The 24,865-nt window shown below is 42.2% G+C and overlaps 2 protein-coding genes across 2 annotated transcripts; one reads left to right on the forward strand and one right to left on the reverse strand.

Moving 5' to 3' along the window:
- Window positions 1-4,311: 4,311 nt before the first annotated feature.
- On the forward strand, window positions 4,312-5,605 carry LOC115076073 (hemoglobin A/D subunit beta-like). Its single transcript, XM_029577190.1, has 3 exons — window positions 4,312-4,472; window positions 4,818-5,040; window positions 5,326-5,605. Exons 1-3 carry the CDS (start codon window positions 4,381-4,383, stop codon window positions 5,452-5,454), a joined length of 444 nt encoding a protein of 147 aa, XP_029433050.1. The 5' UTR covers window positions 4,312-4,380; the 3' UTR covers window positions 5,455-5,605.
- A 12,628-nt stretch (window positions 5,606-18,233) lies between these two features.
- LOC115076245 (hemoglobin subunit alpha-1-like) lies at window positions 18,234-19,398 on the reverse strand. The gene is made up of 3 exons (XM_029577472.1): window positions 19,240-19,398; window positions 18,892-19,096; window positions 18,234-18,461 (listed from the first exon to the last, which is right to left on the reverse strand). Exons 1-3 carry the CDS (start codon window positions 19,332-19,334, stop codon window positions 18,333-18,335), a joined length of 429 nt encoding a protein of 142 aa, XP_029433332.1. The 5' UTR covers window positions 19,335-19,398; the 3' UTR covers window positions 18,234-18,332.
- Between the last annotated feature and the right edge of the window lie 5,467 nt (window positions 19,399-24,865).

The raw sequence follows: 24,865 nt of genomic DNA on the forward strand, positions 1-24,865 counted from the left end.
TTAGTAAAATCAGATGGAGGCAATTCTCCTTTGGCCTCCAAACAGCGCTGACACAAGTTAGAGGAACACCAGACTGAGGTGAGCGAATATGACAAGCAGCACAAAGGATAAGGCGCTTAGGCTTCTTTGCTATCGGTGCCATCAGGCTGTCAGAACACTCTAACAGGCATTTGATATCAGTGCATCCAGCTGTGTCCACACTGCAAAACATAGACCTCCAATATTTTGGAGCCCATAAATTAGGTGCTCATCACCATGCCCCAATAAGCGCACAAAACTGAGCTCCCACCAGGACACTTCAGATAGTGCATGTAAATAAATGCGTGTGTGTGCGTTTCTGCACAATTGAGCACCCAGGTAGGCGTCCCTATGTGTCCAACTAGGCACAGAATCTGGACACACAACTGGACACACAGCCAGATGCACAAGCACAAACCAACATAACTGAAGGGGGCAGCCTTATATGCAAGAAAAACGCACGAAAACACCGCCATGGCCTACCCTGCAGTAAACAAGACAAGCCTGAGGCTGCTCAACCCGCCAAGCTGCCCATGTCCCTTAAGCTCCTCCAGAGGTGGAAACGAACATTGGATCGGTGCACTGAGCACGGAGACTGGAGGGGAAAGAAATCCCTACTTAATTCCCCTTCTTCTCTTTTTTTTTTCTTTTAATTACTCTTTGCCTGAGCTCAGCTCATCCCAGCTTAATACAAGATTGTTGTCCGGTTGTGGGGGGAGAGGGCAAGAATGTTCAGCACCACGATTTACTTCCTGTACTCGCTTGCCTTTCAGCTGTTTATTTTCTTTTTACAGCTTACTTTACGCCGGCTGAAAAACCAGCTACCAGACCAAGGTACTCATCTGAGGGAGTGATGCAAAGATATCACCTCCGGAATTCTTGACTGAGGAGGCACCATAAAGTGTCTCCACAGGACAGCAGGGCGAATAAATCTCCTTCTTTTCTCCTTTTAAAATTTTTTAGGCAAACTCCAGCAGATGGAGATGCATGATCACCATCTGCTGAAGACAGAGAATACTGATGGGCTAATGTCAGTGCAGTGGTATATATACCATGATGTCAGCTTTGCTCTGTCTCCATCTGCTGGTAGAGTTGCATAACCTACTGGTTTTGGATCCATCTGTCCATATACTAAGAAAGCTTTATTTTGCCAGTGACCATGAGTGGAAGTGATGCATATGTGGTTTACAGCTCGTCCAAAAACATATTTTTCTAAAGGCATACAAAAGGTTGAGTGACACTAGACCAAGTGTGTTGAAAAGCAGGGAGACAATGTTGAAAAACGATACACATATGAGTTCAGTATTGCTATTGTGTTAATTTTAATAACTTGTACATACTTTTTGATGCATGCACATGCACAAAAAAAAATATATATATACTTATTGTAGTATACATAGGGTAATTTTCAAAGCCATTTCTGTAGGTAAAACAGTGGTTTATTCATAAAAATGGCCTGTAATAAAACTGCTCATTCAATATGCATGGGTATGTCCTGTACACAAGTAAATTTACCTATACTGAACAGAGGTAGTATCAGGGTGGAATTTTCACTTACATACCTTTCAATTATTAAAAAATAAGGGTTCATATTCAGCTGCTGTGTGGCTCGGCTAATTAGTTGGCTAAAAATATCTGGCTAACTTATCCTAAATATTCAGCGGCATGCCACACCCATCTATCCTACAGGTAGCCAGATAAGTAGATCCGGCTAACTTTAAGCCAAGTCTACAAGACTACTAGACTTAGGGCTAGATTTTCCTACAGCACAACTCGTATTGAATCGCACGGTAACGGGGGGCGGGGGGTCGAAGCTGGGGGGGGGGGGGGGCCTGCAAAAGCTGGCAGCGATCGCACCACCGCGGTGCGATCGCTGCCGGCTTTTGCAAACCAATAACGCCACAGTGAAAGCTGCTGCTATTGGGCGCATTACTGGCGGCGATAAGGGCCCTTACCTTTTCGCCGTCAGCAATGTCTTGGCAGCGTCCGCCCCGGTGCCACCCCGACTCCTCCCCTTCCAGTCCCGACGCCGCCCTGACTCCGCCCTGATCTAGCTTTTGCACGCGAAAAGGGACTTTTCACATGCGAAAGCTTTAGAAAATGACCCCCTTAGCCGGATAAGATAACACGCTAACTCAGCTCCTCCTGGTTACATTCCCTAACTTATCTGGCCAAATTTTAACCAGATAAGTGCCCAAATATTCATTTAGCCAGATAATATCTGAGTTATCCAGCTAAATGCTTCTGAATATGGACCTATATCTGCATAAGATTTTACAGGAAATTTGTGCAAATGTTTTAGCAGATATTGGGGTGTGAGAAAAAATTTTCATAGGGGACCTATGCACGTAATTCTGCTTAGAAAATTGGTCTAATGTATGCACGTTTATGCCAACTAACAAATGCGCAATTACAACATTATCCCCTTTAAGACCTCACAACACAATGGAAAAACAGCACAATTAAAGAAATTGGTTAAATACATTTGCATTATCATTTATTTATTAAGCACGGTATCAATACATTTGTATTTCCTCCTGTCCTATATATATATATATATATATATATATATATATATATATATATATATATATTTATATTTATTTATTTAAAATGATTTCTGTACCACCTGTACAGTAGTATAAGATCTAAGCAGATTTACAGAAATAAATAGTAAAAAAAAGAAAAATACAATAAGAATAGATTTTAAGAGAGAAAAATAAATAGTAATACTAAGAAATAAAAGAATAAAATAAAAAAAATAAATAAATTGCACATTAGAAATATAAGGATGTAGTAAGATAATAGTAAATCATACATTGCAAGTTAAGAAAATAATAGCAATATTAATGTTAGCATAATTTAAGAACAATCAGTATTTAACATGGAAATTAGTTGTAAACAAGTGTGTAAAAAGGTTTTGGCTTTGTAGGGACTGGATTAAAAACAGATGAACATAGGTATGTTTTTAGTGCCTTTTTGAATTCTTTACTGTTTGATAGTAGTTGAATTGAATCTGGAAAGGAGTTGCATAAGAGACATATGGCACAAAAAAATGCACGTTCTTTGTTTACTGTGAGCTCTGCAAGCTGCAGTTTTCAGTGGAAAAACTGTATTTATAAATCTTGAGTTAGAAGCTGTACATTACCTACCAAAGGAAATAAGTTCTAAATTGATGAGCATTGCTAGTTATTACTGTAATTAAATTATCAATTTTGTATCATAAATATATATATACCATGTTTACAATAATATCCATCTTAATCCAATTATCACAGGACACTAAGGCACAGATACCACACTCCCTAGAGACTTACAATTAGAAATTCTCTCCTACATTTTTGTGCCTTGTGTCTATTTTATATGTGAAATGGGACATTTCTCAAAATCTTTCTCTATTTAAAAAGGATTTTAAAATCTAATTATTTTAAAACTTTTCTATATAATAAAAAAAATACAAATAAATTACAAATAATCACCATTAAAAGAAAAATGAGTTCAAAAGGAATTTTTCATGATTATGCCTATTTCAAATAAACTAAACGTATGGAACGAAGGTGTAGGTTTAGATGCTTTTACCACAGGGTATCTAATTATTTTAGAGTTTCTGCAGTGATAGCATTTGTCAAGCTATTTCATTTGTCAAAAAAACCCACAATAGATTTTTAATGTAGGTCCCCTGCATTCCCGGAAACTATTTCACCTCTGGTATGCAAGCATTTAGCTATATGCAGTTCTGTGGTCTCAGCCTCAGGGAACATCTACTTCGAACAGCACATGGTAATTAATTCAGAATATAAATATCTGTAAATAACATTTCAAGAAATTTCCCAGTCCTGTGTTCAAGAGTTGGCATACTGAAACACATACAAATTGTTTTCATTAAGAAAGTAACAATGTATAGATTACAGTCAGGAGTTTTATTTTTCAGGAGGCACCAGTTGACTGAGAGGGATCCAGATTTTTCATGGAAAAGAAAAACTAAATTGGGACAGTGAAAATCTATTTAATCTTTGGAAGGGGTCATGGAAATGACTTCTATGTGGCTCACAGGAATAATTTGATGATACTGTAATGTGGCTGTACATTTGCTCGTTAGAAAGAAAGGGAGGGATTCTTCTTTCCAAGTTCTGCAGGGCAGCTCATCACACGTCCACTGGCCCCAGGGTTCTGATTGCAGTATTCAGTTCATGCAGGCACCCAGCAAAAGCCACACCCTCGGGCTAGCTGTTTCCAGCCAATGGCCGTGAGAGCCCAGAGTGGGCAGTGCCATAAACAGGATATAACAACTGGCAGGGACAAATTGTAGGCACTGGTCCTCTCTTCTGCAGACGCTCGAAGTGAGAGAACCTTACAGCAACAATGGTGCAATGGACGGAAGAGGAACGCCATCACATCCAAGAAATCTTCTCCAAACTCCCCATCAGTGATGTAGGACCAGACTGCCTTCGTAGGTATGTAATGCAAACACATTTTAGGTAGCACAGATCAAACAGAAAGAATCACTTTGTATTGCTTTACCTTAACTGTTTTTGGGGCAAAGAATGAATTGTACATGCATTAAATAAAGTGCCTTTTGTTTTTGAAGAGTTCAGACTATTACTTTTAAATTTAGAAGAGCAAAGCAGAGCTACTAGCCAGCTGATCGCTCACTTGCTGCTAAGGCTTTTAATTGTGTTGTGGGCTAGTTGGTCGACTAACAAAATATAAAACAAAGCTGCATTCAAATATCCATGGAAGGATTTCTTTTTTCCCTTGCCAACTGGAATACACTGTGTGCTATGTCTCTGTGTTGCTAGGCTTTTTCTGAAGTGCAAATGGACCCAGAGATACTTTAAAGGTTTTGGAGACTTGAGCAACGAGCATGCCATATGCAATAATGCCCATGTGAATGCCCATGGTATCAAGGTGGTGACCGCCCTCTGTGAGGCCGCCAAACACCTCGATGACTTGAAGGGACACTTTGCCAACCTCAGCAAACACCACTGTCAAACTCTTCATGTGGACCCTGCCAACTTCCCAGTAAGTAAAAGCCCTCTATATTCACTGAGACAGGTCTGACGTTGATAATCAGATGCACTGAAGAGATCTGCAGCATTTAACAGTTGGCTCTTTACTGAAGATTCTTAGTAAAAGCACAGTCTATGGAAGGAATGTTTGCTTTCACAGCCAACGCTCCTTGAGATGTTTAACTTCTAGTGAAAAAGGGGAATGGGGGAATGATAACTGCTTTAACATATGAGATACAAGCAGTTGTGGCACACGGCCATCTAACTAACCCTTATAATTGTGCTTATTTCTTTTCAGATACTTGCAGCAGTCCTGATGGTCAGCCTATGCATTTTCTGCCCCAAGTCAATGACTCCAGAATGCCAGAAATCCATTACTAAATTCTTTCATGTGACCTGTGAGGCTCTTGGCAGTAAATACACATAAATCACCAAGGGTTATCTCTAAATGCAAGCTACAGAAAGGCAGCCATCTATCTGCCTTAGTCATCTAACCACAGATCTCAAAATGTGCTCTGTGTATTTACAGCTTGTAGAAATAAAATGAAATCAGAATAAAAGTGCCATTTGTCATTCAATTGCTTTTTCTTTTTATTCTGGTGTAAAGAATGGAAAACCCTGAAAACTCTGAGGTTTAATGAATAAAAAGACCTCAGTTTTTCATCTCTCTGTTATGTTTTCAGAAAGTAAATGGGGCAGATTATCATATTTCTCAAAAAACAAAACCCACAGTGTTATATATTTTTGTACAAGAAAATAAGGGTGAACTCTAGAAATAGCATACTTCAAAACATTTGATGATAAAATAATGCACAAATAAACCTTTTTTGATAGCACACAGTACCATCATTTCAGATGGGTCCCTTACTGTCTGAAGTTTCTATTAGTTATTAGACCAATTAAAAACATGAGGGCCATCATGGAAAAGGACACTGCCTGCTAAACACAGGCAGATATAGCAAGGCCAGCCCAATGATCCAGTGGGACTTGGTTTGCAGTCCTGGCTCAGATCTTCTGCTCCCTGGGACTTGGGTGCCCCAGTCATCGTACAAAGGTGACACCTTGTAGTTGGCTTTAGGGCCCATGATTGCAGGGTTCCAGAAGGAACCCTGGGACATCAGGTTTGGCTGCAGGAAGTTGGGAGAAAATATAAAATAGGGAAAAAACATTCCCAAGTATTTTAAACTGAAGGTTCATGAAGCTGCCAGATCCCAACTCTAGTTCCTAATGAATTGGAGACCAAAAGAATCAGGAGGAAACTGCAGGGTGAAAAAAAAATCCAGGCAGATCCAGCAAGGGGGAGTTGTAAAAGTCTTAAGAATCCCCTATGCTTCAGAAAAAGGGAAAAATACTATAATGAAAAAGATTTCTTTAAAAGTCCTAAAGATTTAACTGATTTTACATACTTTTTTGCACATTTTTATTATTTTAATTCATTTCACAGACAGAAAATAAGACTGTACGTACATTGTGAACCAAAATTAAATTTACATCCTAATCCACAGCCCGGAACATCCAATACAGTGAAAATAGGAAGAAAGAAAGGATTCCCATAGGGTAATCTATATCATATTTCTGCTTGTTACAACGTTAAATTTCCAGAACTCGTCCCACATTGAAGGTATTGTTTTTAGTTTTCACCTTCAGGGGTTTAATTTCCGCTCTGTCAGAGCCTCACTGAGACAGCAAATGTTTGGCAGGCTGAGTCTGAGCAAATTTCTAGCTGAGCCTATCCAGCCATAAGGGCGATGAAATAAGGTGCATTCAACTGAACATAGGGTTGTACCGCTCTTGAGTGCACATTTTGTGCATGTACACCTTACTGCCAATGTGCTGTAAAACTGTCCATCCAGCTTAGCACCCTCTCACGGAAATCCTTTGCAAATGAGGACATTAAACATGAAAATCCCTTGTTACACTATTGAATGATGTGGGAATCCCTCTTTGGCTCTTTTTGTATTTTGAGATAGATTGATGACATCTTTATGCTTTGGTTGGGAACAACAGTGGAACTGCAGAGCTATTATCAATGGATTAACTCGTGCAATGATAATATACAATTCACTATAAATTATAGTTCTAGGGAAATAACATTTTTAGATGTCACGGTGCATGTGGATGAAAGTGGTACATTTGTAACAACTTTACACAAAAAAGTGACTGATCGTAATACATATCTATCTACATTATGATAGTTTTCATCTGCAGCCTTTGAGGAACAATTTGCCCTTTTCACAGTTTTTGTGAGTGAGAAGAATATGACATCTATTCAGGATTTTAAGAAAAAATCTAAAGAAATGTAGTATGACTTTTTGGCATGAGGCTATCTGGTGAGTGCCATCAGGAAAGCTTAGAAACGTGCTTTATTTTCACCTAGAGAAAGTTTTTTAGTTGGATCGAAACAGAATAAGCATAAAACAGATGAGGAGGTTTTGACTTGCATAATGAGATACTGCAGTTGTTCGAGAGATATTAGAAAGAGCATCCAGAAAAATCTTCACATATTGCAGTTACATGAACAGTTCAAAGATGTAGGCATTAGTTTTGTGTATACCAGGAGTAAAAATTTGAAAGAATTGTTATGTCCGTCTTTTTGCAGGAGAAATGACAGCAAAATTCAAGTATTAAAGTTGGGCATTACAAATGCAGACACTGTCAAGCATATATGGTTACTTTTAGAATTAAAAGAATTTGTGCATCCTATAACCAAGAGAAGATACAAGTTAAAATATTTGACCACATGTGTATCCAAATATGTTGTATATATGTGGCTTTATGCCCATGTGCTAAGATATATGTTTGAAAGACAAGCAGAAGTCTTAGAGTCTGGATATCAGAACATCATAAGTGTTTTAAAAACAAGAGAATGGAAGCACCAATGGTTTTACATTGCATTGATTACAATCATAAATTTGAAGACTTGCGTTTTTTTGCTATAGACATGACTTTACAACATCCACGAGGGGGGTGACAGAGAAAAATGTTTATTACAGCAAGAACAGTGATGGATTTTTGAATTGGATAGCCTTGAATCACAGGGAATGAATGCTAATATTGAATGGATACATTTTTTATAAATGGACATTAAAGATTCTAATAAGAGGATATACTACTATTTTTCTGAGTTTGATTGGCTATCATAAATGATTGACATTTTATAAGGACTAATCAGCAAGTGATGGTGGAAAGAATGTAATAGGATTGATCAACATGAATGACTGACAGTGCCTGTGACCAATCAGATTATTTGAAATAGAACATGTATATTTTGATGTGATTGGCTCGTTTTTTCATTGACAAATCAATGCAGTAATATAGGAATGAGGGTTTTGTGTAAAATGCACTACAATATAAGCTGGTGCCTTTCATTTTCTTTTAATGAGTGGTAGACGCTGTTGTGCAAGAAGTAGACTCTTGTCCTGGTGCAGGATTGGTGAGCCCTCTGGTCAGACCCAGAGAGTGCCTGCCACCAGGAGGCAGAGTACAGGAGGAGATGGATGCTATCTGGAGCTAAGCCAATAGCAGATGGTCTTAGGTGGGCTCGCAGGATCTCCTGGAGAGGAAGAGCAGAGAAGTGCCCACCAGGAACAAGGGTGCATGGTCAGTGTCCAAGGAGGAAGGTCCTGAGGTCATGGAAGGCCAGCATAGAGATTCCAAGTGGATAGCGATCAGACGTGGTCAATGGAGAAGCAATGGTCAGTACCGTGAGATCAGTCTGGAGGCTTCTACCAGGAGATGTGGTCAATGGAGAAGCAATGGTCAGTACTGTGAAATCAGTCCGGAGGGTACTACCAGAAGACATGGTCAAAGGAGAAGCAAAGGTCAGTACCGTGAGATCAGTCTGGAGGGTACTACCTGGAGACAAGATGAAGGAACAGGAGACGCTGGAACAGGAAACACTTGGAATGAGAGACAACACCAAGGTGTTGGGCCAAAAAAGAAGTGCTCGATGAAGGTCCAGCCATACCGGTGCCTCCACCACCTGGGAAGAAGCCAACGGACAGAACAGTACTCTGGGAACAGTCAGCAGAGGAGACGATCCAGGGTGAGCAGCTATCAGGCCAGGAGTGACCTGATTCCAAGGTGACACTGGAATGAGCTCAGAGCTCTTTTATAGGGCTGAAGATGAGCACGCCCAGGGAAGAGTCCTTAGGTGGGGCCCGGGGCGGAACAGCCTTGGGCCCTTTAAATCTGAGGAGGAGGAGACATGGGGCCGCCCCGAGGTGGAAGCTTAGCAAAACCCTGGACAGTGGCCATGCTACCACTGACACCGAGGAACAGGAGAATCCGGGGAAGGGCCGCAGGCAGGCCTCGATGGAGGAGTGGCAGAGTCCTGCCGCTGAAGGCAGGCTGAGGAGCGGCTTCCTGCCGCAGGAGAGGTCCCAGGAGGCAGCAATCTGTGCTGCTGAAGAGGAGCAAGGCCGCGGCTCCTGCCGCAGTGAAGAGGAGCAACTTGGGCAGTCCGGGGGTGGCTCCTGCCACAGGAGAGGCCCTGGCTTTGGAGGCCTCCAGGCCGCAGGCCAGAAAATGATGGCGGTGGTCCGGGCCGCAGAGGGCAGCGGCATCGGGAGTCAAGCAGGCAGGTAAGAGGCCTCCCGTGTCTCCGGCTACGGGAGGAATCGCAACAGATGCTAGTCATTATTAAGCTTCGTATGTTTTTTGGAGAGTACACATCATTTCAAAGGTGAGTCCATAGAAGGCAGTGGATAGAAGGAAATTTTATAAGATTGCAATAATTTTTGTTCATTTTTGTTTTAGGAACTTGACTGTTTAAATAAATCTCCCTGATGCAGCCATCGAGGTGAATCACTGGCCAGCTTGTCAGAGTTTTTTTCTTTAAATGTGGACAATGGAGTCTTCATAAAAGTGGATAATTTGTGCAAGGAAGAAAGCTTATTCAATATAATACATCGGATGATTAAGAGAAGTACTATATGCATTTCTTCATGCAAATCATAGAAGAATACTAATGTGTACCTTGAAACACAATTGTTGAATGAGACTGGTACATAAAGTCATAAAGTTCACTAGAAGCCTTAAGTAGCAATCAAGAAACACATATGTGAGCAGTGAAATGAACTTTGGAACAATAGTAGTAATTTGAGAAGTGCATATGGGAATATGTTAACATATTAGTGGTTCCTTTTTTTAAAGCTTTAAGATTTCAAAATTTCTTTTTTAAAAAAATTTTTGAAAAATTATGTTTTTGGGATAAGGTTAAATAAAGATAGTACAATTTCTATAAAACAGAAAGCAGGAGGTTTTTGAGACTAATGATTTTGCCCTCTACCAGATTGACTATCAAAAGATTGCCACTTTGGCATCTGAAGTCTTTTCCTCCTGGAAATTAAATTTGTTTTTTAGAAATTTATGTTTTAGTGACACATTTTGATGATGTGGATTAAGCAATAGAGTGCGGTGCAATTTTGCAAGTATATATACACCGCGCTAACTGCTTGGAATATTGAATTTTTCTTTTCTTTGCACTGTCTGCTCCAGGCTCATCTCCCCACCATCCTGTTCCTTGTATGATGACTGGCCACTGGTAAAACCAGCCCTGCTGATGATACCCACTTGGGCATGGCATCCAGAGCATCCCCACTCCCAGCTCTGGAAAAGGGGAGGGGAAGATTGTCAAAAGCAGAAGAGAGTATAGTTTTAAGAAGAAACTGCCTCATCAACTGACTCAAGGCAATGAATGTAGTGGAGGAGAGGAGAGATGAGATAGTAGTGGACAGAATACATAGGTTGATAGCCTGGAAATTCCTGAAGGTGTTGGTAATGACTGAAAAGGCTGTAGGAGAGGGTGGTTTAGTGTAAAAATTATCAGATGATGGTCTGAGGAGGGAAGAACTGAGGTGAAGAAGTCTGAGACAGAAGTTGGAAGAAAGAACTAGGGCAAGGTAATGACCATGATGGTGAATGGGGTGGGGTGGTAGAACAGATCTGGAGATAAAATGAGAAGATTAAGGCAAAGAGTTTTGAAGCATAAAAGGCAAAAAGGATCAACAGCATGGAAGATAAAGTTCTCAAGAATAAGGGAAGGGGAAGATAGTTCAAATCAAATAAAGAAGAAAAAAGCTGGAAATCAAAGACAGTGAGAAAGGAGGAAGGGAATTTATTGGGGGTGGGGGGGGGGGGGGTCGATAAATGACAGCTACCTAGAGAGACAGTGGGGTGAAAAAGTGGATTGAGTTGGCCTCAGAAAAAGAAAAGGCATAAGATTGAAGTGGAAGAAGGAGTTGAAACCTATAGGATGGAGAGAACAGCAGCACATCATCACCACTGCAGCCTACTGTGCAAGGTGTATGAGTGAAAAGATAACCTTCATGACAGAGAACAGCAACTGAAGCAGACTTCTCAGGGGAAACCCAAGTCTCAGCCATGTTGAAGAGTATAAGAGATAGAGGACGTAAATATAGGCAGGCTTGTTGGCAATACAACAGACATTTCACAGCCAGGGGTGGCTCTATAATTAGGTAGGCGGGTGACAACAAGCACCTCCCAAAACACTCTCTTAACAGTCATCTGACTTTGCATTTTCAACCTGCACCCAAATGGCAGTGGCAGGAATTAGATGAAAAGCTGGTGGGGTTCTCACACTCTGCCAGCAAGAAGAGGACTCGTGCAGCAGTGTCATTTCATGATGTACTGGTGAGGTTCCCATACACTGTTAGCAAGAAAAGGAACCATGTAGCGGTGCTGTATTATGATGTGTTGGCAGGTTTCCCACACCCTGCCAGCAAAAAAAAAGGATCCTCAGCATGCCCCATTTAATGATGTGTTGGGGTTCACCAACTCACCAACAAAAGCAGAGGTACCTGAAGAGCTGCTGAAGAAGGCCATGTAGTGGATTCAATGGTGACATGCTGAGGGGTTCCCAATGCTTTTGGCAAGAAAACTAGGGGTGTGTGACTAAGAGAGAAGGAAAGTGGGATGAATGAGAGAGAGGGAAGGAGGTTGCATAAGAGAGAAGGGAAGGCCAGAGGGGTGAGAGGGGAGGGAAGGAAAGAGGAAAAGAGGTGTGTGAAAGGGGAGGGAGATTAGTGGGAAGGGGAGATGAGTGACTGAGAGCGAAAAAGGGTGAGTGAGGGGAAGGGAAAAGGTAATGGCTATAAGAGGGAAGGGAGGTGAGTGGGAAGGAAAGAGGGTGTGAGGGGGAGGAGAGGGAAAGGGGTATGTGAGTGAGTGAAAAGGGAGATGAGTGGAAGGATAGAGTGACTGAGAGGGAATAGAGGTGAGAGGGAACACAGTGAGTGGGAGGGGAAGGAAGGGGTGAGAGTGGGAGAGAAGGAAAGGATGGTGTGAATCTTTATGGGTAGAAATCCCTTGTGTGTTGGGGAAGACTATAGTGATAGGCGTATACTACCGTCCACCTGGTCAAGATGGTGATACTGACAGTGAAATGCTAAGAGAAATTAAGGAAGCTAACCAAATTGGTAGTGCGGTAATAATGGGAGATTTCAGTTACCCCAATATTGACTGGGTAAATGTATCATCAGGACATGCAAGAGAGATAAAGTTCCTGGATGGAATAAATGACAGTTTTATGGAGCAATTGGTTCAGGAACCGACGAGAGAGGGAGCAATTTTAGATCTAATTCTCAGTGGAGCACAGGATTTGGTGAGAGAGGTAGCAAGTAGCACATTTAAGACTAATCGGAGAAAATTCTTTTTCACTCAATGCACAATAAAGCTCTGGAATTTGTTGCCAGAGGATGTGGTTAGTGCAGTTAGTGTAGCTGGGTTCAAAAAAGGTTTGGATAAGTTCTTGGAGGAGAAGTCCATTAACGGCTATTAATCAAGTTTACTTAGGGAATAGCCACTGCTATTAATTGCATCAGTAGCATGGGATCTTCTTAGTGTTTGGATAATTGCCAGGTTCTTGTGGCCTGGTTTGGCCTCTGTTGGAAACAGGATGCTGGGTTTGATGGACACTTGGTCTGACCAAGCATGGCAATTTCTTATGTTCTTATGTTCTTATAACAAAATGGGAGGACAGGAAGTTTTTTCCTAGATATGTTAGTGATAGGAGGAATTTTAAAAGTGGCATTCTGAGACTTGAAGGTGAAAGGGAGAAATATGTAAAGGCTGACAAGGAAAAAGCAAAATTGCTAAACAAATATTCCTGTTCGATGTTCACTGTGAAAGAGTCAGGAGTGGAAGCAAGGTAAACATCAACTGATTTTCTGAAAAGTGTTCATGAGTAGGTAACTAAATCTAAAGAGATCCAAAATCAACTGTGAGTTATCCTGCAAAATGCTGACTTTTAAATATTTTAGGCACTTAGCTGACTAAAGTTTAGATGTATATCTCATCTAGCTAAAGTTTAGCCAGATAAATATAGGGGCATTCTATGGGGCAGGTTTCAGGGCGGAGTTAGGATAGCCAAATAAACTATCCAACTAACCCTTATCGTGCTGTAGAGCAGTCCTAAAGTTAGCCCACTTTATTCACTGGCACAACTACAATACTGAATACCTCTCTAAAGCTGGATACGTTTATCCAGCTAATTTTGTAATCAGGCCGGGGAATGAATATTACCTCCAAAGTAGATTAAGCAATGTGGCCGGATGGGATTTCATCCAAGGGTATTAAGGGAACTTGGGTAAGTTCTGGCAGCTCTGCCAGTTGGGACTTGGAAGTAATTCTGGAAGACTGGAGATGGCTGCCTGAGGTTGCTATTCACAAAAATGGAAACATGGAGGAGGCTGGCAACTACAGGCTGATTTAGTCTGACCTTCGTGGTAAGCAAATTAATGAAATCGCTGTAAAAAAACAAAACAAAAAAACAGAATAGTGCAGGTTCTGGAATCCAATGGATTATGTGATCCAAGGCAGCATTGTTTTTACCAGAGAAATCTGAACGTTTTCTTTTATTAGGTGACCTGCAAGCTGGATCGGAGAGAGTACTAGAAGTAGTGCATTTGGATTTCAGTAAGGCCTTTAACACATTTCTGCATAGGTGAGTGTACTTAGTGTGGGCTCTAAAGTCATTTAAGTGGGTCCGAAACTGGTTGAGTGGGAGGCAACAAAGTGTATGTTAAATAGAGTTCATGCCAAGAAGAGGGTCATTACTAGCAACATGCCGCAGCAATCAGTCTTTTGAGCGGTTCTTTTCATGAGCATCATTGTGCCAGAATTATTGGGAAAGGTTTGTCTTTTTGCAGATGATACAAAATCTGCAACAGGTAAGACAGCCAAGAAGGCGTGGAAAGCATGAGGAGGGATCTAGCGAAGCTCGAGGAATCATCTAGGATCTGGATGCTGAGATTTAATACAGTTATGCATTAAAGATGGAAAAATGAGATGATAAGGTGACGGCAAAACTCAGATGATGCTTGGCTGTATTGGGAGAGGAATAGTCAGCAGAAAATGGAGCTAATATAGCCATTATATAAGTCCCTGCTGAGAACTCATTTGGAATACTGAGAATAGTTCTGGAGACCACATCTTCAAAAGAATAAAATCAACTAGAGTCAAGGCCAGCGGAACCACCAGGCAAACTAGGTCTGGGCCTAGGGCGCTGACCATTAGGAGGTGCAAGCTTTGTGGGGCCGTTAGCCGCGAGCGGAAGCAAAGAGAAGGAGTAGAGTTTCAGCTGCTTGCGACCGAGAGAAATTGGGGTTGAAATCGGGGTTGGAGGCATGGCCGCGAGCAGCACCCAACCTGCTCGCGGCCCAGCACGATCGGGGCCAAGACTGGGGTGGCGACACAATAAGGGGTGGCAGTCTGGGGGGGTGGCGCAAAAGGGGGGGGGGGGCGGTGGACGCAAGACACAAGGTGACTAGGGTGCCTAATCCCCTTGCATCAGACCTGATTGGAGTCCAGAGCATAGCTGCTAAAATGAACAGTGGTCTTCAATCTAAAGGATATTGGGAAAGACCCAATTATCTAAACATGTATACCCTAGAAGAAAGATGGGATAGGGGAGATATGATAGAGACATTTAAATACCTTCAAGGTTTCAGTGCACAGGAGGTGGGCGTTTTTCAAAGGAAAGGGGGCTCTAGAACAAGGCGTCATGGGATGAGGGAGAAAGGAGATAGAAGTAATCTAAAGAAATCTTTATTTACAGAGAGGGATGCACAGAATAGCCTCCTCTTGGAAAAGGTGGAGACGAGGACAGAATCTGGATTCAATTAGGGATAAAAACAGACAGAGTGATAGAGATTATAAAGGTGAAGAATTGGTATGGATGGTGTGATGAAGTTGGGACTTCATACACACTGAAGCAGCCTGGAGACACAAAACGAGACTCCAGTAGGCAGTAAGGATGTGCATTCATTTTCAATTAATTTGCAAAATGCAATGAATAAGGGGCAACTTGCTTCATTTGGGGGAGCCATAAGATGAACTGAGGGGCGCCCCGAATTAAATCTTATTCATTTAATTCATTTAAAACTTCATGTCGGTCCTAGGCATGTCGGGTATATCATACTAGGGCCTGGCCCGGATGCCTGGGCCCAAGGTTGGAGCCTGGGCCCAGGCCTAAAGCCAGGACTCTGCCCAGAGGCTGGGTCCTGTTTCTGGGGCCTCAGCCCAAACCCAGATTCGATTCCAGGGCTCAATCTGGAGGCCAGGTTTTGACGCAGGGACCCGGCGCGGTGGGTAGGTCGCAATGTCTGGGCATTGGCCAGAGCCAGAACCAGTCCCAAAGCTTGGGCCTTGGCCTAGGCAAGGGTCTAGCCCGGAGGCCATGACCTAATTCCTATGCCTCAGCCTAGGCCAGGGCATGGTCTCAGACCTGCTACTGGGGCCAGGTCCCAACATCTGGGCCTTGTCCTAGGGTCATGCCCAGGCCCAGAATCCAGGCCTCAGAAGTCCTCTTCTTAGGTCTTCAGTCTTCTTTCTTTTTCTTCTAATGACACTGTCCACTGGGGTCACGCTGGAGTTAATTAACTCCAACACATCCTCTTCCATGGAGAGAGCCATTTTGCTGTATGGCAGTCTGAAATCTGGGTCCTGACACCTAGGCCTGGCCTTTGCACCATGCCCCTGCACTGGGCCCCGGCCCAGGCTCTTACCTAGGCCGAGAGCCAGTCATAGGGACCTGGTCTCCGATTCAGGCTCTGGCTTTAGGCCAGAGCCCAGGCTTTAGCAAAGTCACCAGCGTTGGGCCTAGGCTGAGGCATCAGGACCAAGCCTCCAAGCCTCGACCTTGCATTGACCTTAGGCTGAGTTTGTGGCCACCTACCACAGCCTTGGCCTTCGCAAGGCTTTGGCTTTGACTTGGGTCTAGGCCTCACCAGAAGATACCAATTGGACCGGGTAAAGTGGGGGCCGGGGTGTATCCTGGCTGTGGCATTTTTCTGGGTGGGGACAGGTGGTGGGTTACAGGAGATCCCGTTTCCTTTTTTGAGGTTTATTTTGAGGGGGGGTTATGTTTTTTGTTTTTTTTAACGAAAGAAAAGTTAAACATGAAACAAAACAATTTTTTTCACCCCTACACATCTTTAGTAGGCAGAGAGAGCTCTCATCGGAGGTCCACGGAGAACAATGGCCCAGAGCTGAAAGGAAAACTGAATAAGAGTCGGCTAAAGGATTGTGAAGCCAGATGGAACAAGAAACACAAGGCCGCTGGGAAATGTAGTTTGAAGACCTTTTACAAATTCCCTAATAAGGTGTAATCAGTAATCAGAAGATGGGTTAATAATTGGGTGACAGCTCAGGGAAATTGCAGAGCAGTTAGTGTGTCTAAAAGAGAGCTGTGCCTACAGAGGGAAAGAAGGGAGACAGTGAAAGAAGACAGAACCAGATGTGGAGCCAAGAGGGCAGCTTTTGGTAGTTCTTTTAAATCTACAAAAGGGAAGTAAATGCAGTATGGTCCTGGGAAACTGGGCTGGCCTACAATTGACTGTTAACGTACCTTACTGGGGTGATCCGACAGGTATCTGAAGACAGAAACTGGATTGAACACTGATGTCTGAAATAAAGCTGTTCTTACTGCAAGTGGTTGGCTCTGAGTAGTGTGTGTTCCAGAAGCTTGTTAGCAGGTCGTGCATGGCCCACCAGCAGTCTATTACAATGAGCAGCCTAGATAGCCTTTACAGTCTTCTTCTGTCATCATGTTTCCATGTTTCTATAAATAGTGTCTTGGAGAAGTGGCTCGCAGCCTTATCCTGAAGATACACCTGTCCAGTCAGGATGGCCACAGTGAACAAATATGAGTTGTATGTGCATACATTACAGACCAACTGTACTCCAAACTATATCACGCATATGCACAAAAAAATATGCATTTTAAATTAGATTAGACATTCCTTTAAAGGAAATAATGCAAACATATTATGCATCTTCTGATGGCCCCTGTAACTCAGGTACAAAAATTTTAGACTGTAAGCCCTTTTAGGGGATAGTGAATTACCTATTGTACCTTATTGTAAACCGATGTGATATCTCTTTTTGAAATGAACATCGGTATATAAAAATTGTAAATAAATAAATAACTGTATATGAGCATGTCTGACACAACCCCCCAAAAGCATAGTATAGCCTGTTAACTCATACCTGAACTGTGCTTTATGGATGCAAGGATTTCTTTAGGGGAAAAGTCTGGTTGGGTGTCCTGTTTCCCAGAGGTTCCTCCCATGGGTGTGTCTTTATTTCTCTTAAGAACATGTTAATCCCTCATTTAGCACTACTCAGTTCACACATATATTTATTTATAGAGAATGGACCAGCATGAGGGGCCTTATGACAATAGTATATATTTGAACCCCTCTTAAGTGTTTTGTCAAAACCCCAGATGATGTATTTGCTACTTTAAAAACTGATACCCTTGGTATGTTTGCAACCGTAAGAAAATTGGCTTTAAAATGTTACCACTTTCTGTGTAGCAGTCACTTTCACAGTCCCTAGGAAAGTATTTCACGCAAGTTCCTTCCTTGAAAAATCATGAGAATGTTTTAAATTTGTGTAGATTTCTTTTTTCTATTGCTATATGAAATGTGTCCCCCCCCCCCCTTGCAAGTTGTATACCAAACTATTGGAGAACTTTTATTGTTTCATTTCAACACAGTTTTTTAAAGTTTTCTGCATAATGTGTAAGTTGAAGATGTGAGCCATGAGCATGCTGTGGCCCAGGCAATCAACACCACGCCACTCGCTCCGTATTTAGAAAGAATAAACCTCCTGATGAGTGACTGCAGAGCAACTATAGGAGGAGCTCATCGAACAGAGAGAGATTTAAAAACAGAGACATCAGAGAGTAGAACTGAAGGATGGTTTTATTTCAGAACATCTTTATGGTGACAAGTGCACTTTTCACGTGACAAGGGCATGAAGTGCTCGGACAGGTTGCCTTTAACGGTAATGGCACATCAGAGCTGAAGCACATTCACAGAGAAACTTGTCCACAACAGCGTGAAGGTAAGGAGTGTATTTCTGACCAAAATGCAAGCCGAAAACTGCATGCATGCAGTCTATCAGTAACTGAAATAAGAAAGAAAGTACAACATTACCATGGATGGCCCAGCATGTATAATCCTCAAGAAATAAGATGCAGTACTTTAAAAGATTTGGCTATTGAAATAACACCAACATTTGTACTTACAGACCTAATTGTCTTTATTTTCCTCATTAATCTCAGATATGGCATATAAAGAAATATGTCACTATATTCCTGGTAACCTACTGAATTCAGTAGGAGTTACAGAGAGATGACTCGATATATCCTATGTTAAAAGGGTCAATATAGTTATAATTTACATTTATATTCTCTGAGTATGCCAAGGGAACAAGTTAAAAATCATTTGTGAGTCCCAAAGTCAACAGAAAAAATACATTTCCGCTCTTCCATTTAAATTAAGCATAACTTTTATTGTAGTACTTTAATTTTAGAAGATTAAATACTGGCACTTACTGTGAAGTTTGTCGGCTCCACCATCAGAACATTTGCATGGCGAAAGCTCTGCTTCTCTAGAGCGTGACAGATATCGTCAAGGTGTCCCATTGCTAAAGTCAGGGCGTCCATTACCCTCTTGCCATGCATATTAAGGTCACTAGAGCCCTTAGCAATGTCGAATTTAGTGAAATATGTTTTGGTCTGAGGATGTGCGCAGAACATCCTGCGGAGAAAAGGAACAACAAAGCATGACAGTGTTATTTTCTTAGCATGTAAGACATAGAGGCATGAGGCATAGAAAACACAGCAAAGGCAATTCCCTTACAAAATGCACTTCTATCATTTTACATACTGCGTTCTACCAACCTCCATAAGGCTTCTGAGCCAAATTGTTCAGCATGAGGCTCAACCCCTTTCCAAAAGGAACAAACGGACTTCGACTCTGTGTCTCCCAACACCATCTTTGCAACTTGTCTGGGTAGCAACACCTGACGATGCCCTCAGCCTCCACTCCCCACATTATATACCCATCCCATACAGTACTGCCCCTCTGTTGCACCCCGCCCACCTTGGACCTGGTTGGCTGGAGCGGTACCACCCTGGGCGTTCCTGTTTTTCTGTTTGCCAGTGTTGGGTTCCACTTTGCAATGAGTGAGAGTCCAAGCAGATCCCTGGAATCTTGCCAGAAAGTGTCTAACTAAAGCAACATTTTGCTAACATGCAAAAAATATTTCTGCTGTGCTGAAAGCTTAGTTTGTTCTTCCATGTCTACTTAAATGCCTCTTGATTTTACAAATTGTATTTGTTTCTCAGTACCCTGCCCTATACAACTATTCAGTTTCTGTCTCAGGCACATCTTTGCTGATATTCTGGGAATGGGAGTGAGAATCTGCAGCCCAGGGCTGGTGCAAGGGTACTAGATGCTAGGGCAACCGTCAGTCTTGCTCCTCTCTCTACCCTCGACTTCCTCACTGGTGGCAATTCCTGTACTCTTCCACCACTGGCAGGACAGGCTTCCCTGGTGTCCCCAGGCCTCCTTCCATGCCTTGGAAGGGTCCAAGTGTGGCACTCTAGGTGACGACCTAGTTCACCTAATAAAAGCACCAGTCCTACTGTTGCCTGTTACTCTAGGCTGGCTGGCTGCAGCATTATTCAACCCTAAGACACTGGAAATTAAGCCCCAAAGTTACATAAAATATTAAAATGCCATAACAGTACCAGTGTGAAATTTGCTTGCACTTCTGACACTTTTATGAAAAGCAATATTTGAAATTATTCCTGGAATGCCTTTTATTTTAAAGTCAAATTGTTTCAGAAAGGCATAAATGCATGCATTAAAATCACTTTATCACTTATCTGAGCAGAATTTCCAAGAATCTGCAGAGCACTGTGACTTTTTATATGTCTACAATATACAGTTAAGACAAAATGGGGATGTAATTGGAAGAAGAACTAGAAGCCTGGGAGAAAATGGGCGTGGTGGAACAAAAGTGGGCTAAATTAAAAGATGCTATTACAAAGGCAACAAATCTATGTTAGAAAAGTAAACGGAAGTAGGAGGAAAAAGAAACAAAGTTGGTTCTCAAAGGAGGTGGCTGCAAAAATAAAGGGGAAAAGATCAGCATTCACGAAGTATAAAGGATCCCAAAAAGAGAAACACAGGGATCAATACTTGGTGAAAATGAGGGAGACGAAGAAAGAAATAAAAAAAGCAAAAGGTCAAGCAGAGGAAAGGATTGCCCTAGAGATAAAGAGAGGTGACAAAACACTTTTCAGATGTATCAGAGAAAGAAGGAAGGTATGAAGTGGTTTAGTGAAATTGAAAGGTGACAAGGAGCAATGTGTCAAGGAAATGGTGGAAATATTAAATAGATACTTCAGTTTGGCGGTCACTAAAGAAGACCCTGAAGAAGGATCATTGCTGGTTGGCAAGACAGTTGAAGGAAATGACTAGACACATTTCCTTTTACAGAAGAGCATGTATGGGAAGAGCTAGGAAAACTGAATGTGAATTTACTTTATTTATTTATTTAAGGTTTTTTTTATACCGGCATTCATGAAAGCGTTCACATCATGTCGGTTTACATGAGAATAGGGGTGTGAAGAATACAACCAAGAACATAAATAAACGTGATGAAGAGATGCAGTTACAATTAACAGGGGCTAATAAACTGGGAGGAGGAAATAAAGAGAGATAGATGAGGTTAATTATATACAATAGTACAGTATATATACACAATCCGAAATATACAGCTGCTGAGTGGAGTCTTTAATGGTGGGGCGTGTTAAGTGGAGTTCGGGAAAGCTTGCCTAAACAGCCATGTCTTAAGTCTTTTCCTAAAGGTTAGGAGGCATGGTTCGTTTCTGAGATCTGGGGGGATGGCATTCCATAATTGTGGGCCTGCTGTGGAGAAGGCTCGGTGTCGTAAGGTGCTGTGATTAGTGGTTTTGGTAGGTGGAACAAGGAGGCATCCTTTGTAGGCTTCTCTGGTCGGTCTTGTGGGTATGTGTGAACGTATAGGAATTTGTAGGTCAATTGTGGTATGTTGGTGAATGATTTTGTATATTAAGGTGATGGATTTGTAAATTACTCTGAAATGAATTGGTAACCAATGGAGGTCTTTTAGGACTGGGGAGATATGGTCTCTCTTCCTGGTGTTAGTTAGTAGTCTGGCTGCTGCGTTTTGGACCATTTGGAGCGGTTTGGTGTAGGAGGAGGGGAGGCCAAGTAAGGTAGAGTTACAATAGTCTAATTTAGAGAATATGAGAGCTTGGAGGATGGTTCTGAAGTCTTTGGTGTGGAAGAGGGGTCTTATCCTTTTTAAAACTTGCAGCTTGTAGAAGCAGTCTTTGGTTGTTTTGTTGATGTGGGCTTTGAAGTTTAGTTTATTGTCGATTAGCACACCTAGATCCCTTACTTGAGTAGTTTGTAGGTTGGTTGGAAGACAAGTTGAAGGATTGTTGTTCTCAGGAGAAATGAGTAATAGTTCTGTTTTAGTGGAGTTAAGTACCAGATTTAGGCTGTTGAGGAGGCTTTTGATTTCTTGATGACAGGACTCCCAGAATTCGAGTGTTTTTGAGTATGATTCTTTGATGGGGATCAGTATTTGGATGTCGTCTGCATAAAGAAAGTGTTTTAAGTTGAGGTTGGTGAGGAGTTGACAAAGAGGTAGGAGGTAAATATTAAAGAGTGTAGGGGATAAAGAGGAGCCTTGAGGGACTCCAATGGTCGAGTCGAAGTGTGATGATTCTTTGTTCTGGATTTTAACTTTATAACCTCTGTTGGTGAGAAATGATTTGAACCAGGAGAGCGCCAATCCAGAAATTCCTATCGCTGCTAATTGATTTAAGAGGATAGAGTGATTGACGGTATCAAAGGCTGCTGAAAGATCCAGAAGGACCAATAGAAAGGATTGGCCTTTGTCTATGCCAAGAATAAGGAGGTCTGTGAGGGAGGTGAGGAGGGATTCTGTACCTAGATTCTTGCGGAATCCATATGTGAGGCGGATAGAAGTTTGTTATCTTCAATGTAGTCCGATAGTTGGGAGTTCACCAGCCTTTCCATAATCTTGGCTATGAAAGGAAGATTGGCTATTGGGTGGTAATTGTTAGGATCATTTGGTTCCAAGTTGGGTTTTTTTAAGAGTGGTTTGAGTGAGGCCTGTTTGAGGTCTTCAGGAAAGGAACCTTGAGAGAGTGAACAGTTGATGATGTCTGCCAGTGTTTTGGATATGGTGTCTGGGATTGAGAGGAGAAGTTTGGTAGGAATATGGTCCGCTGGGTGCAAAGATGGTTTCATTCTTCTAAGGATAGTTTGGATTTCGGCAGCGGAGGTAGGTTCAAAGATTTCGAGGTGAGTGTTTTTGATGGGAGGCAGTAGAGACGATGGAAGGGGGGCGATTTTAGAAGGAAGTTGAGTAAGAAGATTCGTGATTTTATTTTGAAAAAATAGTGCGAGTTCTTCAGCTTTAGATTGAGCTTGGTTACTAGGGCACTCTGGTGAGGGTACTTGGGTGAGGGTGGATACATAGTTGAATAGGGCTTTAGCGTCAAAGACCAAGTTGTGGATTTTGGAAGCATAAAAGTCTCTTTTTGATTTGTAGGTGGAGGCCTTGTATTGTTGAAGCGAGAATTTGTAGGCAGAGAGTGTGTTGGCGTTTGGGGTTTTTCGCCAGTTGGATTCCTTTTGTCTTAAATTTTGTTTGAGCCTTCTGAGTTCGTTAGTGAACCATGGCTGTTTTTTGGAGGCGTTTGGGTGGGATTTTTTTGTTGTTAGAGGGCAGAGCTTGTTGGCTATGTTTTCTGTGATTGTATTCCAGGAGCGTAGGGCAGTGTTGGGATCCAAGAGGACTATATCGGGGAGGTGATTGGTCAAGTGCTTGGTGAGGTCATCAGAGTGGCAAGATTTCCTGTAGGGAAAGGAAGGTGAGGGAGTATTAGGGGCGCTAGATTTTTCCAGCAGAAATGATGTAGAGATCAAGAAGTGATCCGACCAGGGTACCTTCAAATTTTTCGGCGGAGAGGACGCTTTTATGCCTTTGTTGATAAAAATCAGGTCCAGCGTATGACCTGCTTTATGTTTAGGACTGTTGACCGTTTGGGTGAAGCCCATCACTGAGAGGGCTAGGAGCAGTGTTTGGCAGCTTGGGGAGGGAGAAGGGTTGTCTATGTGTAGATTGAAATCTCCTAATATTATTGCTGGAGTGTCCAGGTTGATGAGTGTGGTGGTTATTTCGATGATGGGTGAGACATCAGATTCTAAGAGGCCCGGGGGGGCATAGATGAGAAGGATTTGAAGTTGGTGTGATGTGAAGAAGCCGATTTCGAGCTTGGTATCGGAGTGGACCGGATGGTGTGAGAACCTGAGGTCTTTTTTAGTTGCAAGGAGGATTCCTCCTCCCCTCTTTTTCAGTCTGGGAAGGGAGAATATGTCGTAAGTTAGCGTCGGTAGTTGGTTTATTATTGCAGTATCTGAGGGTTTCAGCCAGGTTTCAGTTATTGCGCAAATGTCCGGCTTAGTGTCATTGAGGTAGTCGTTGAGGATTAGAGATTTTTTGGTTAAGGATTGCGCATTGAATAGTGATAGGGTAAATAGTGTAAGTCCTAAGAGCTGGGTTGTCGGAGTAATTAGGATTGGTGTGAGTAATTTTAGGTTACGATGGTATGTTTGGTTGGTATTCTTTTCTGTGAGAGACAGTGGTGTAGGATTGGGATTGGGAAAGTAGGAAGCATATTGGAAGCTTGATTTGTATTAAATGTTGGCATCATCAGCGTGGATGCTGGAATTGTCTGAGAAGTTTGTTTTGTCTGAGTCAGGCGTTGTTGAGTGGATGCTGGAGTCCTGATAGGTTGTCTGCGTGTGGAGTTGTCTGAGAAGCAGTCTGATTCAGGCGTTGTTGAGTGGATGTTGGAGTCCTGATAGGTTGTCTGCGTGTGGAGTTGTCTGAGAAGCAGTCTGAGTCAGGCGTTGTTGATGAATAAGTCCATGGGGCCGGATGAGGTACATCCCAGGATACTACAAGAATTCAGAGATGACTTGGTGGGTCCTTTAAATCAGTGGCCCCCAATCCTGTCCTGGGGGCCCACCAGCCAGTCGGGTTTTCAGGACATCCGCAATGAATATGCATGAAAGAAAATTTGCATGCACTGCCTCCATAACATGCAAATTTTCTCTCATGCATATTCATTGCGGATATCCTGAAAACCCGACTGGCTGGTGGGCCCCCAGGACAGGGTTGGGGACCACTGCGTTAAATGATCTATTTAATAGATCCCTGGAAACAGGAGTGTGCCACAAGATTGGAGAAGAGCAGTTGAGGTCCCACTTCAAAAGAGTAGTAGCAGAGAGGAGGCTGAAAACTACAGGCCAGTTAGCCTCACCTTGGTGGTGAGAAAATTAATGTAGACACTGCTGAAAGAAAGGATACTGAACTATTTATAATCCAGTAAGTTGCTGACCAGAGGCAGCATGGATTCACCAGAGGTTATTTAC

Source organism: Rhinatrema bivittatum, chromosome 14 (genome assembly GCF_901001135.1).
Source record: "Rhinatrema bivittatum chromosome 14, aRhiBiv1.1, whole genome shotgun sequence".
Taxonomy (NCBI): domain Eukaryota; kingdom Metazoa; phylum Chordata; class Amphibia; order Gymnophiona; family Rhinatrematidae; genus Rhinatrema; species Rhinatrema bivittatum.

Bases quoted from the DNA above. Each gene is read 5' to 3' on its own strand.
- LOC115076073 (XM_029577190.1), top strand. From the start codon at position 4,381: ATGGTGCAATGGACGGAAGAGGAACGCCATCACATCCAAGAAATCTTC. The intron at 4,473-4,817 runs GTATGTAATGCA...CTGTGTTGCTAG, and splicing joins GGACCAGACTGCCTTCGTAG to GCTTTTTCTGAAGTGCAAAT. The intron at 5,041-5,325 runs GTAAGTAAAAGC...ATTTCTTTTCAG, and splicing joins TGGACCCTGCCAACTTCCCA to ATACTTGCAGCAGTCCTGAT.
- LOC115076245 (XM_029577472.1), bottom strand. From the start codon at position 19,334: ATGGTGTTGGGAGACACAGAGTCGAAGTCCGTTTGTTCCTTTTGGAAA. The intron at 19,097-19,239 runs GTTGGTAGAACG...TTTTCTCCGCAG, and splicing joins GGCTCAGAAGCCTTATGGAG to GATGTTCTGCGCACATCCTC. The intron at 18,462-18,891 runs GTAAGTGCCAGT...TTCTTATTTCAG, and splicing joins TGGAGCCGACAAACTTCACA to TTACTGATAGACTGCATGCA.